The 12,730-nt window shown below is 34.5% G+C and overlaps 1 protein-coding gene across 1 annotated transcript in view; it reads left to right on the plus strand.

Moving 5' to 3' along the window:
* The window catches only part of DPYD (dihydropyrimidine dehydrogenase), a 340,058-nt gene that overhangs the window by 115,908 nt on the left and 211,420 nt on the right, over window positions 1-12,730 (plus strand). The window contains exon 8 of the mRNA XM_084290947.1: window positions 1,139-1,226. Within this exon, the coding sequence (XP_084147073.1) occupies window positions 1,139-1,226 (88 nt within the window). The remainder of the gene's footprint in view (window positions 1-1,138; window positions 1,227-12,730) is intronic.

The following is a 12,730-nucleotide window of genomic DNA, read 5'->3' on the forward strand; positions in this document are numbered from 1 at the left end:
TCAAAGCCGGATTGCTGGTGGAACGTTACTGTATATACATTTTTCACCTTTTGTTTCTGGAAGTATTAGTTGCACTGTAACATTATAGATTATATATGCATTTTTCTTACTGGGACTTTTTTTTTTTCAATAATACTACACTGGTATTGTTGTTTGTCTAAATTAGAATTAAACAATTGCAAGTTGACATCAAAATGGATGACATTTTTAATTTCGAAAATCTTTGTTAGTTTGCTGTGCAGAATGGTCTGCTTCATTACGAGTAAGTAGGGTACAGAGAATGTTCTTCAGACTTGCTGCTATTTCTGTCCCAGTTTTTGCAGGTAGGGTTTCTGAATCCACAAAACCACCATTGGCTTTACTAAGTGTTTTTTGGCCTAAAGTTGTTCTAGCTAGTGGCTTCAGTGCAAAATTCAGTCTGTGAGTTTTGAGGGTGAAGCACAAAAACACCATCCTTCCTTTGGGACTGATGTTGCATTCTGCAGAACGGCCAAATGCCTGATACTATGCAGGAAAACATCACTTGGTTTTCTTTCAGAACCCCTGTTAACACAGGGTAGTGTTGTCTTTTATTTCCTTTATCTCTTTGTAAGAGCCTCATACTTTCACGGATGTTTCTGCAATACCCTAAATGGCTTGTTTTTTTCAGTTGCTGTGTGGGGTGAATGTTCTGCTTAGCACACACATTTTATAAACTAGGTTCTTGCTTCCACATCATGTTTCTTAAATTCTGATTTTCACTTGGGAATATTATCCTTTGTAGTCAGTACCGAATACAGTGATTTACTCACAGTATTAAACTGCCATTTTCAGCTTTTCCTCAGTATTGTGTTCCATAGATGGGTTTTGTTTAGCTTGTTTCATTAACTCCTTTAGCTCACAATAGAAACCAAGCTAGACTATGGTGGCTGTGAAGATGATCTGAAAGTATTTTTTTACCCAGATCTAGTTTGGGCCACTTGCTTAAATCAGGGCCAACATGGTCTTTTAAGTGTGGCCTGAGGACAAAAAAAAATAAAAAAGAGCAATTTGCTTTACTTGTTCGCTGGAAGGCCCTACAAGGTGTCAGGATGGAGGACACAATAATAATGATTTTCACATTACCAAATTAAAAGCAATTAATCTTTAATTATTTCAGGTAATTTTTCGTAAAGGCCTTGCAATGGATGAAATGACACTTCATACCTTGAAAGAAGATGGCTATAAAGCAGTTTTTATTGGAATAGGTAAGAATAGTTCATTCCTCATGTGTTTTGTCATCTTGAAATTGAATGACTGTCTAAGAATAAACTGGGACTTGTATCTGTGTTAATAACATGATGTGAGACAGCTTCAATCTGAAGCATTAAGAAAATATGGAATGTGGTGATTTTTTTCTTTAAAAATAGGAAGACAAAGCTAGGGCTTTAATACAGCTATTGAAACAGCCATTTGTTACAATTTGTGTATGTATATGATTGATTTTTTAAGACAAGAAAGTAGCTGAATAGCTTGCTTCTTTATTTATTTAAATAGTTCAAAAATAGATGAACTGAAAAATTATTTGTAATTAATTGCCATATTGGCTGAAGTGTGACATCAGGTTCAGTTTTCAATTTCTGTGAACAACTTACTCTACCCATATAATTACTGAGTCTGTATGCATGCAAGTCAGTGATACCATGCTTGATTGCTTTTTGTTTCTTCTATATAAAATATGTAGCATCTTCCAGATAAGTTGTAGTGAAATGCAATTATTGGATGGGTTAATAAAATAACCTGACTTTGAGTTATACTAAAACTGGCATCATAGGTCTGTATTCTCTCATACGCTAAAGTCCTGCACCTGCCTGCTATTTGGATTATTACTTCTTTTTAATGTTTGATTAGAATTGTTATCCATTCACAAGTATTTTGAAGTACAGCTGGACCCATCGCTACCATATGATAGGCATGTTGAGCAGGCATCGTCCACAGTTGGTATGAGGCTTAATGTTCTTTATTGATCTAGACGTTGCCTAAGTGAACATAATAGGAAACAAGTTGTCCAACTGTTCCTCCTTCCTATTATTGATTACAGAGATGTAATTCTTAGTACAGCGACAACTGTTGTTTACCATCTGGGTATGCAGTATAATAAGCTTTGCTGGTCTATTCTGTCATCATGTGATTATAGTACAGACCATCATGATTTATATAATCTTAAATTCTCACATTGTTGAAGACCTATGTGGAGGAATTTCTGTTGTATCATATTTTGATGCAATTGTATGCAAGGCAGTGGACCAGCTTATCTTCTTTATTGTTTTAATCTGTCTTTTAAACTGCTTTCTGGAATCTCACCAATTAGGGATTGATACATAAATAAACATTTGTTTTCTCAGTCTAGCATTTAGGAAATAAATATCAGTCATTTTAGGAATATCAGCCTGATATCCCCGTATTTCTGACTCAGACATCTGAAGTAAATCTTCAGTTAAAGGTTAGCAAAAAAGACCACTGAGCACTTTGCACGTAGGATTGGACTGTTTGTATTGTATATGTGGGTTTATTTTCTGACCCTAATAAAACTATCCTAATATACATTTCTAATCAAAAATATTTCATATGGACAACATTCTGCCTTACCATACAAACACTAGGCAAAGGGACAGAGCCAGAGCTTTCGTAAACAAGAGAATTTATCTGAAGCATAATTCTCCTGTAAACCATGTGTTCACTGAATGCATTAGGAAACAGAGGTCATAAATGCTAATGAAGGATTATGTGTTCCTACAAAGTTTTTTTTTTTTTTTTTACTGGTAGCTACCTTGCATTCGTGATGAGGTTGGTCCTTCTTTGTACCCCCATGTCTGCCTGTCATCTCTTTTTCACAGAATTCTGTAGGGCACTTGTCAGTAACATGGCCTTGCATACTGGTAGTGAAAGATGGAGGACAAACGAAGGAGTTACAGATTTCGAATTTCAGATGTATTAATGGAATAGAGCATTTATAAACTCTCAGTAACACCTGTTTTTCCATAATGAGTCCATGCTGTATTTCCTTATTTGCTCTTTGTCTACTGAACAAACATATATTTAGCAAATTGCTACTGTGGACATTATGCTGAATCTTGGAAGTAACATAATTAAAGAATACTACTTACATAAAATAGAAGTGTTTTTTTGTTTGTTTGTTTTTAAGTTAGTTGGAAATTTGTTTCTGAATGAATGCATACCTTGATGGAAAATAAATACGGTAGTTTATGGTTTTCCATAGTAGCGGTGGAGCAAAAAAATGAATGGAAGTATAAAAGAAGATGAAGTCCCAGATGGGAAAAGGAAGTAATATATTTTGAAAGGATTTTTTCATATTAACATGATTTTTGAATTTATCAGTCAGGATTGTGCAATAGTCCAGATGATTATTGAAGACTTGTAAATATAGAGCTATATGAGGGCACATAGAGACTCAAAGAGAACTTGGAAAGCTGTATTAACACAGTTAGATATCAGGAAAAAGCTATCATTCTGAGGGAATGTTGCATGAGATAAGGGAAGTGCATTCCTCAGCTGGATCTGTGGAAAGTAAAGCATGCAGCAGAGGTGACTGAGGCAAATGACCATATTGAGGAGAAATGAATAGCAAAGAATTTCTGTTGGAGCAGAAGTAATAGCTTAAGTTTTACTAGCTATACTTATGTTTCTGTACTGGCAGGAAAAAAAAAAAAAAAAAGACAACATCTCTCCAGAACTCTAGTTATGTTGTGAGCATCAAAATCCAAGAAAGTTAGTGAAAAAGAAAAAAGAAGAAAATATTTGTTTATTTTTAGTGGAATATCAGCCACCTGACTTACTTTTCTGGTTTAAAACTTTGTAGCATATGTTCCTACGAAATGCTTATTTCTTTCTGCTGTTAATGAATGCTGTTTGGAAAGGTATTAAAAGTGTGATGTAGTCGATGTATTTGCTCTTCTTCAGACCTGAAGGGCAAAGAATTCCCAAATTTTCAAAATGATACATAATCAGCCTTTCTCTAAAAAAAAAAAAAAGTAGAAATAAGTAGTAATAAAAAATGATGCTTAGTTCCATGTCTTCGGTTATTGAGGCATTGAGATGGTGTTTATCTTAAGGTGAATGACACACTGCAGCCAGTAAGTCTGGTCACTATTTGAAACTCAGAAAAACACATTGTACTAGATCTGAAGATGAACAGATGGCCAGGGTATGCCACCAACCTTCCGTTGTCTTAGTTTAAGTTACACACTTTACCTCTGCACTATTTTATTTTGCACCATTTTAAATTTTTTAGGCTGTGGTTTCATGTATAACGTGATAGAGACTAATATGGAGTTTGGGTTTACAAGGACAGATGACTAGCTGTGTGGAAAAGCTTTCATAGTTACCTGGTTAATGGTAATGAAGGAGATCAAGACTTAGCAATGGCACAGTGGAAGCCAACACTGAGAACAGAAATGGTAGTAAATATCACAGTTACAGGATTATCTGTTGCCTTATTTAACTTTTCATAGTACTTTCCTTCTGATATTGAAGGAAAGAACTATGAAAAGTTCTTTCTTTTTTTCCTGTTTTTTTTTTTTTTCCTTATCTAAACAGTTTATCTGAAGTGTTTCATACAACTAGTTCTTAGTGCTGTACTGAATAATGCTAAATGTTGATTTCTCAAAGTTCAGTATATTAATTGCCTCTTCTCTGTCTGTCATACGCTCTCATGTCCTCTCAGTTTCTGCTCTACAAAGACATATTTTAGCAACATCTCACAGCAGACATTATCTTGTTTCATATAGAACATAAGGAGAGTACATAGGACCTAAGGAGAGAGTACAGATTCTTCTGGTTTTCTCTAGCAGTCCTGATCTCAGGTTACAGCTAACATTAAAAGGTTATTAATTATATTACATTAAAGGATGGCCTATGAATCTCAATTTTTTTTTTTCATCAAAAATTATGATAATAGCACACAATATATTTTCACAAGACAAAAAAGCAGCAAAAACTAAAGAGGAACAATCTGTAAAATAGATTCTAGGAGTCTCTGTTGTTTGATTCTTTCTTTTCATTTTCATTTAGTTGTGTGCAATTTCTAAACTTTGAGTGTTACTTCAATGAGCAATTAAAAATGCTAATTAAGAATTAGAGATGTAGAATAGAGTCCTTAAAATTGTAATTTTAATACTCATTTCATCTTCCAGTTAGAAGTCTTTTGGTTTTATTTTGTTACTCATAAGCACTGATGAATAGGAATTAAGTATACCAATTGAATGTGGAAAGTTTTCAAAACTACTCATAAAAAACAGGTATTTTCTTTTCCAGATTTGATTGTTTACATTCAACCTACTCTACCTTGAATCAGCTCAGGTTTTAATAAGAAATCTTTTCTGAAGAATTTTTGATTGAATGGACAAATCAGAAAATTTTGCTTTTTTAAAAAAAATCTCAAATGAGATTACAGCACTGTGTAGAGACTGAGGGCAAGAGCAAAGTTGTGCACTTAAAGTCAGGGTAAACCAATGATGAGGTGAGGAACTTGAGGAGAGAGCACATTGTCCTCGATGACAGAAAAGTAAGGCAGCAAAGGGTATATTACGGGTATCTTACGGAGAATAGGGTGGCCCGATCACTTTGTGTTACTGTGTCTCTTGATTGATTTCCAGGGTTAAATATTTTAAGATTTTTACAAAAAAAAATCCATGTGTATGTACCTTACTTTGCTATCAGAGCAAATGCGGAAATGCTGGGCTTTTATTACTTCTTGAAGCTTAGCTACATTCCTTGCAAAACAGGGTTCTGTGGTTCTGTCCTTAAAGACTACACAAAGCATTTTGTAAAACCTTTTTGAAAGAGAAAATACAAACCAATTTTTATGCACCTATTTAATTGAATGACAGTGAATGACCTAAATAAAGTGCTTAAGAATGTCTGATGTGACATTCAAACAAATATATAGAAAGACTATTACCGTAAATGTATTCTCTACAGACTTTTACACAAACCTGTATATGTATTCTGTCTCATTTTGTCGTAATTTAGGGGTTTTCTATAACATATATGTTCTCTTTTCATAAAGATCATGTAGAAATATGTCTTCAAATATATATATATATTTTAATTTGGTAAAACACTGAAAAAAAAATTGTAAGCCATCATTCCCAGAAATTACTTAAGTACTTCAGCTGTCTGTAAGCTTATGGACCTTCCTAACTTTCAAATTAATTTCTCATTATAATGCAAAATGCAGCTAGTAATGAGGCTTTCTTGTTTCTTCCTCCATCTTGTGATTTTAAATTGCTGTAGAATTTGTTTTATTGTGTTAGGGCATTCAGAGGTTCTTTTAAATACTGCAGAATTATAGTTTATATGAACGTACGGAGGAAATCCAAGCAGAGACTGTTGCTTGGATGTATAATAAAGAGTATGTCCTTCTTGCAAAGGATTAAGACTATACATTGGAGGGAAAAAAAAAAAAAAAAAAGAAATCCCCCGTGGAAAGAACCTTTGTGATAATTGCAGTCATTCATAGTTAATTAACATAGCATTCAAACAATAATCTAATTATATTATTTCATTGATTGGAATGAAATTACCCTCCCAGCCCTCTCTCACCCCCCTCTCACCCCGCAAAAAAAAAAAAAAAAAAAAAAAAAAAGTCCAAGCATTGATGTACCTTGTTTTTAATAAAAATAAAAATAACAACAACAAAAATCTGTGAGATTGATTTACTGTCTCTTCCCCAAAAAGTAAGTAATCTCCTCATGCCTGTTATTATCTTCTGATTAACTATGCAGTGCCACCTGGTGTGCAGATGGGAAGAATATTACACATCAAGAGCTCTGTTCACACCCACCCACACAGATATAAACCTACGTGGCAAAAAGTGAACAGATGTTCATTTTGCTTGTGCTATAGGAAAAAATTGTGCTTCGTACTCCTGATTCATAAACTAAATTTGGAGGACATGAAATCTGCATATGGGGCCCGTAGGCCCATGGCCAACACAAACATTTATGGAAGAAATATGTTATATTCAAAATTGTTCTCATTTCAGGTTGTGAACAGATTTTTGTTTGTTTGTTTCTCTGATTTTGTTTTACCTTTTATTTCTGAGTCTTCTTTATCTCGTCATTTTTTTCAGTTATCACCTCCAAAGGGAAAAGTTTAAAGGCAGAGTCATTTGAAACTATATCCAGGATTTATTTGTTGATTGGTTGTATTTCAAAATTGTTTTTTGTTTCATGGCAAGTAAGATGACCCCTAAAATTATGCTTTTAGGCCTCTTTGTAAAGACCTGTTTGGATCAGCAGTAACGTAGCAAGTCATGTAAAATATAATGCATCTTGGTTAAAGATGGAACTGCAGTACAAAGCATTGCACAGCCTTAGTGTTCTAGGATCTTCAGTTCTATTATTAGAGGGTTATTTTCTGTTATTTTTTATTATTTTATAATGTCACCAGTATTTTGACACTTCACAGATGATACTGTTTTTACCGCAAGAAAGCATATAAAGCATATAAAACACAATAAGCAGAAGGAAAAAGTATGTTGGAGGCTGCGCAGGAAAGAATGCTGTAGTTAGAAACATAATCAGCTAGATACTCAAAATGACTGTGTGTGTAGCTTAGTTTCTGGGTTGTTTTTATTGTCACTTGTAGACAACTATTGTCACTGTCTCAGAATCTTGCAACAACAGCACTTTTCACTCAGCATTTAAATGGTGAGAAAGTGGCTTTACAGGCCTCAGTATGCTTATGCAGTAAAAGATAATAAAGGCTGCATAACTGGGGAGGACACTTGGAATTATGCTTCGTTGTGACTAAAACAAATATTCAAATCTATTTAGTTGCAAAAAGCTTTGAGACTGGTAATGCACATAAGAATGAAGTCATGAAGATGAGTTCCAAAGTCAAAGAGAGTACTTTGAGCAATTTGAAGAGTAACAGTGACAAAGATAGCTATGGTGGGATTTGGACAAAGCCAATTCCAAATATTTCACTATTGCCACACAGTAAGAGAGAGAATAAATTCTCTCTCTCTCTCTCTCTATATATATATATATATATTAAAAAACAGTGTTATTTTTATTTGTTTGTTTGTTTGTTTTTAATAAAGATCATGAGAAGGCTAGTGGTGCAGTATAGTGCAGAACAGAATCAAAACTGCACGTTGAACTACAACAGCATGAAACAAAGTCCTGAGAAAGAAGGTCCACAAAGGTCTGTGCAGTCAAGTATAGGACATCTTTATAGTCCACCTCTTGCAGAGCCTTAACTTGTGTCTCACAGCTTGGGGAATTAATGCACCCCTCTCTAATGCCACATTTCCTAGTGTTTTTTCATGTCTCATGGGAAGAGCATTATAAGCAAATTGCACCATAAATCAATTCTGATGCAAAGAGTGTTAGTCCTCAGTATTCATGTTAATCTTATCTAATGCATCTCTTTAATCTAAAAATATTGTTATTACAAATATAAAAGGAATAGAGTTATATTAGAAAAGGAAATCTGTGAAGGAACCTGTTCTTACATGCTTATAGCAGATGTTTGAACTTGCTTCTATTCCCAGTGCAGCATCTTTCCTGGAGACCAGTGATGTACATACATCCAAGAATTTTTATGCTTGAGGCATCCTTTTCTACTATTGGCGTTTGTAGTAATCTGTTCTTCCATTTCTGTGGTCTTTACTGCTGCTCTGGTTATTGGTGGAACGTTCGTAATACACATTGGAAGCAGTAAGCAGTTGAAGGCTTTTAGGGCTCAGATGCACAAAACAGCTTATTTATTATTAATAATCTTAGGAAACTTTCAAAAAAATATACTAATAATCTGCCCTTGGGCATCCTTAATTTATTCACTTGCAAATTACACAGATTTTCATGCTCTTATTTACTTATCTTTCCTACCAAAAAACTACTTAGCATAACAATCTCTGCTGCACATGTTTTACAAAACTCTCTCCTGTCTCCTTCTAAGATGTTGGACCGTTTCCCTGAAGAAATGCTCATCTAAATATAATGACAAAATCAATTTGGTACCTATTGTTTTGAGTAGTTAACTTTTTTAATATATGAGAAGATTAATTACTCTAAGATTATGTAGTGTTTTGGGGGGAATTTAGTCAAGCAGCTATTTTAAAGCATTTTGATGTTTGAGAAACATGTAAGAAAGGAAAATATTGAAGAAAATAGTGATGTTAGATATTGCAGTTTTGTATTCTTGATGTTACACCTTTTGGTGCTCTAAACATTAAAAAAAGAGTTTTGCTCACATGCTTGTTATTTCCAAAAGTTCATTCCACGTGAGCCACACAATTACTTCTATTGTTTAGATATACAAGTATTAGTTATGCTGCCATCTTTTTGCTTCTGCATGCTTCTTCCAGACAAAGAATTACAACCAATCAGACAAGGAATTAACAGCCAAAATAAAGTCCAGATATCAATTGGTACATAACCCTTTAGTTCAATTCTCTTTCTTTGTAAGGAGTATGTGTATTGTCCAATACAAATTTAATGCAATCACACACTTTTCAAAAAGGTTTTCTACATTGTACCGTATGAGGACTGATACAATAGAAAATTTAAACAATGGGTTTAGAAATTCTTTACTTTCCATCACTTTGCTTAGACTAGTTAAATCCTGGGCTTGTTAATTTATTTTAAGATTGTACAGAAGTAGGTTGTATATAAAAATCTCACTTGTTTAGTGCCAATTATTGGTGAGAAAATGACAAGCACTTTTAGATGTTAATGAATAAAGTTTTAAGCAATCTTCTTAAGCAATATTGTACACAATAATGCCTCAAATAAAATCTTTCTGAATTCACATTCCCTTCACTGCCCACTCAACAAGTGATCTATCTGCTTGTTGGATTGAATTGACAAGCTATGGCAAAACCTGAATTTGTGAGGTGGATTTGTAGTGTTTGTTGATGGACTTTTAGAGTTTGCTGTGGGAAACGTTCTTCCTCTGCCAGTTGGTTCCCAGGAATCCACTGCTGGGCCAGGCAAGGCACACCACTTCCATCTGACCTGGTTATTGCCTTATGCTTCTCACTCATCTGCTTCTCTTGCCATCCTCACTTGGTAGTCAACCCTTTGTTGACACAGGATGAGATTGGTATAATTAAGGGCAGCTATCTTGTTTCAGGGGAGTCTCCTGACACCTGGGTGTTCTTGAAGATGGTTTTGGTCCTTCATATAACTTGGGGAATGCTCTAGTGATCCTTTTAGTCTGGGTGGGATTCATAGTTCAGGGCCTCCTGTAACCTGCTGGCCTTACTTGCTGTCAGTTTGTGCCTGAGGGAATCCATCAATCCTTCCAGCTCAACATATTAATCGAAAAGCTTTCCTATTCCATTAGTGCATGTATTTTCTTATCCAATGGTGTTTCAGTGTCCCTACCATGAAATAGCTCCTGCCACTGCGGGAAAGGATGTCTATTGCCTTCCAGCATTGTGTGTCAGTGATCTCTTTAGTTTTAACAGGATGGTAGTTTTTAATGGCAACCAATGTCTGGAAAACAAACAAAAAAACATTTTGGATGTTCACTGTAGTAAGTAATCTTAAGTGAAGCTGTGTAAATATTTTTGTTGCAGTCTTTTGAATTTTGAGTGGATAGATATTGTCCAAGGTTTTTAACCACTTGCCATGATCTTGATACTTGAAAAGTGATCTTTACTATTCTGATCTCTACTTTTCAGAGATGCTAGTCATGTAATTGTTTCCACTGTGAAATTAAAAGACAATGTGTTAATGTATATGTTAATAATGAATATTAATATTATGTATATAACTAGAGTAGTGCCTATAAGTATTATAATAAGTATATTTTAAGAGTTACCTGGCAAGTATTTAATGAGAAAAAAGTTTAACGTATACAAATATTCCTCTGGGTTTGTGTAGCACAGTGGGGTATTCTGTAGGCTTGAGACCAAATTTGACATTCCTTGTGCATGAGTCGTACATATATTCCTCTGTGCACATATTGTAGCATCAAGCCCTACTCAAAATTTGGCTCTTTCTTGGAATAAGAGTGATGTCATAAGGTGTGGAGTTTATACACTAATTAAGATTCACTGTTTGTACTGTTACTGCTTTCACTGTGTTAATGTTAAATTTGCTGTAAATTATACTTATAAAACAATGTTTACAAGATTAGAAGGCAGAAATAAGCATAGTAAGTATTCAGAGTGTTTAGATAATGGTAATACAAATTACATGTTTATCTAACAAAGGAAAATATTTTCCAAACATTGTCCTTGACGGTGTTTTCATTCACAGGAAATCCTTTGGCTATTGTTCATTCGTTTGTGCTAAAAATATAACAAGCTGAACATGAACCATTAGAGAATGTGAAAATGCATTTCAACAGTTAGTATGATGGCTCAACGTTCCCTCTAATGATCTTTGGTGATTATTTTCATAGGAAGAAAAAAAATAATGAGAACTTAGAGAGCAACAGGTTTCAGTGAATTCATCTTTAACGTTAATACTGCAATTATGCTGAAATTACCAGTTACTTAGAATGTAGGAACTTTCAGAGCATTACAACATTTCTAAGAATTGTCAAAGCTTTGCATTTGTTATTGTTTAATTGATGTAATGGAAAACAGTATAATTCATTGCAAATTTCTTAAAGTTTTCTTGTTAGGAATAATTCCTTGTTGCTTTGTGACTAATGGTAAGAGATGGTTGTTTACTTGAGCATGATGTGTATTTTTAAATAATTCTAACCATTTAGTAGATAGTAAAATTTAAGAACCTGGTTGTTGTTTAAGTTTAAATGACATCATTAACCATTATCAAAAACAATTTCCCAATAGTACAGTATTCCTAGCTTTTTTCTCAAATTACTGAATTTTTTGAATGTGAACAGAGCATATCTTCTAAAAGAAAAAGTTTTGATTTTATAGTTTATATATTGTTTATCAGTTAGACATTGTGAATCATTACAATTTATTATTTCAATTTACAATTGACTTAGGCATGATTACTTTTCTGTCTGCTGTGACACACAGGCTTGATTCCCTCCCCTACTATGTCCCAATAAATTATTTTAGTTTATTTTATTTTTGTAGAAGAAAAATAATAGATAAATTTTTAATCTGGGAAAAGATTTCATAACCTTTAGATAGCTTGGTAAGGATTGCCTTAAAAACAAAGCAAATGAAGCGTTTACATAATTGGACAACAAATGGACGGCTGTTTACATTTTCATGTTGCATGTACCTCCTTAGTTTGGTGTTCTGCAGCTGTGCTGTAGAATAAACTCTTGGTGGCTAAGGAGAAAGGAAGAGTCCAAAATGTGAAGCACTGTGATGCCTGTTCTGAGTTTTAGGCAGTTATGGTGATTTCACCCATCCCCCAGGTGAGGTGGCTATCCCTCAAGTGCTCCATCCATGACTGAGGACAGCCTCTTCCAGCTCAGGTGCCCCGTCCCAGTGGCTGCCTCTGCAGCTTCAGCACAGGAGCTCACAGCATTGTGCACTATGCCAGGGGAATAGTGTGGGGAACTTGAGTTCATGACTACTACTGAACCAGAAGTTTATGGGACTTTAAGTTGCCTGTTCATCTCCTTATAATCCAGAGTGTGAGTTTTTGGTTGTAGGAAGGAGTTTGCAGGGCTTGCGCAGTGACCGTTCTGCACAGGAAGCAGGAGGTACTCAGTTGTAGTGTCTGTACTAATCACTAGGATAAAGTTCCTGCCTGTTTTGTTGCTCTTGTAGCTACTTGATAATAACACTTGGAGTTAATTT

This window comes from Netta rufina (genome assembly GCF_964035555.1).
Source record: "Netta rufina genome assembly, chromosome: 8".
Lineage (NCBI taxonomy): Eukaryota > Metazoa > Chordata > Aves > Anseriformes > Anatidae > Netta > Netta rufina.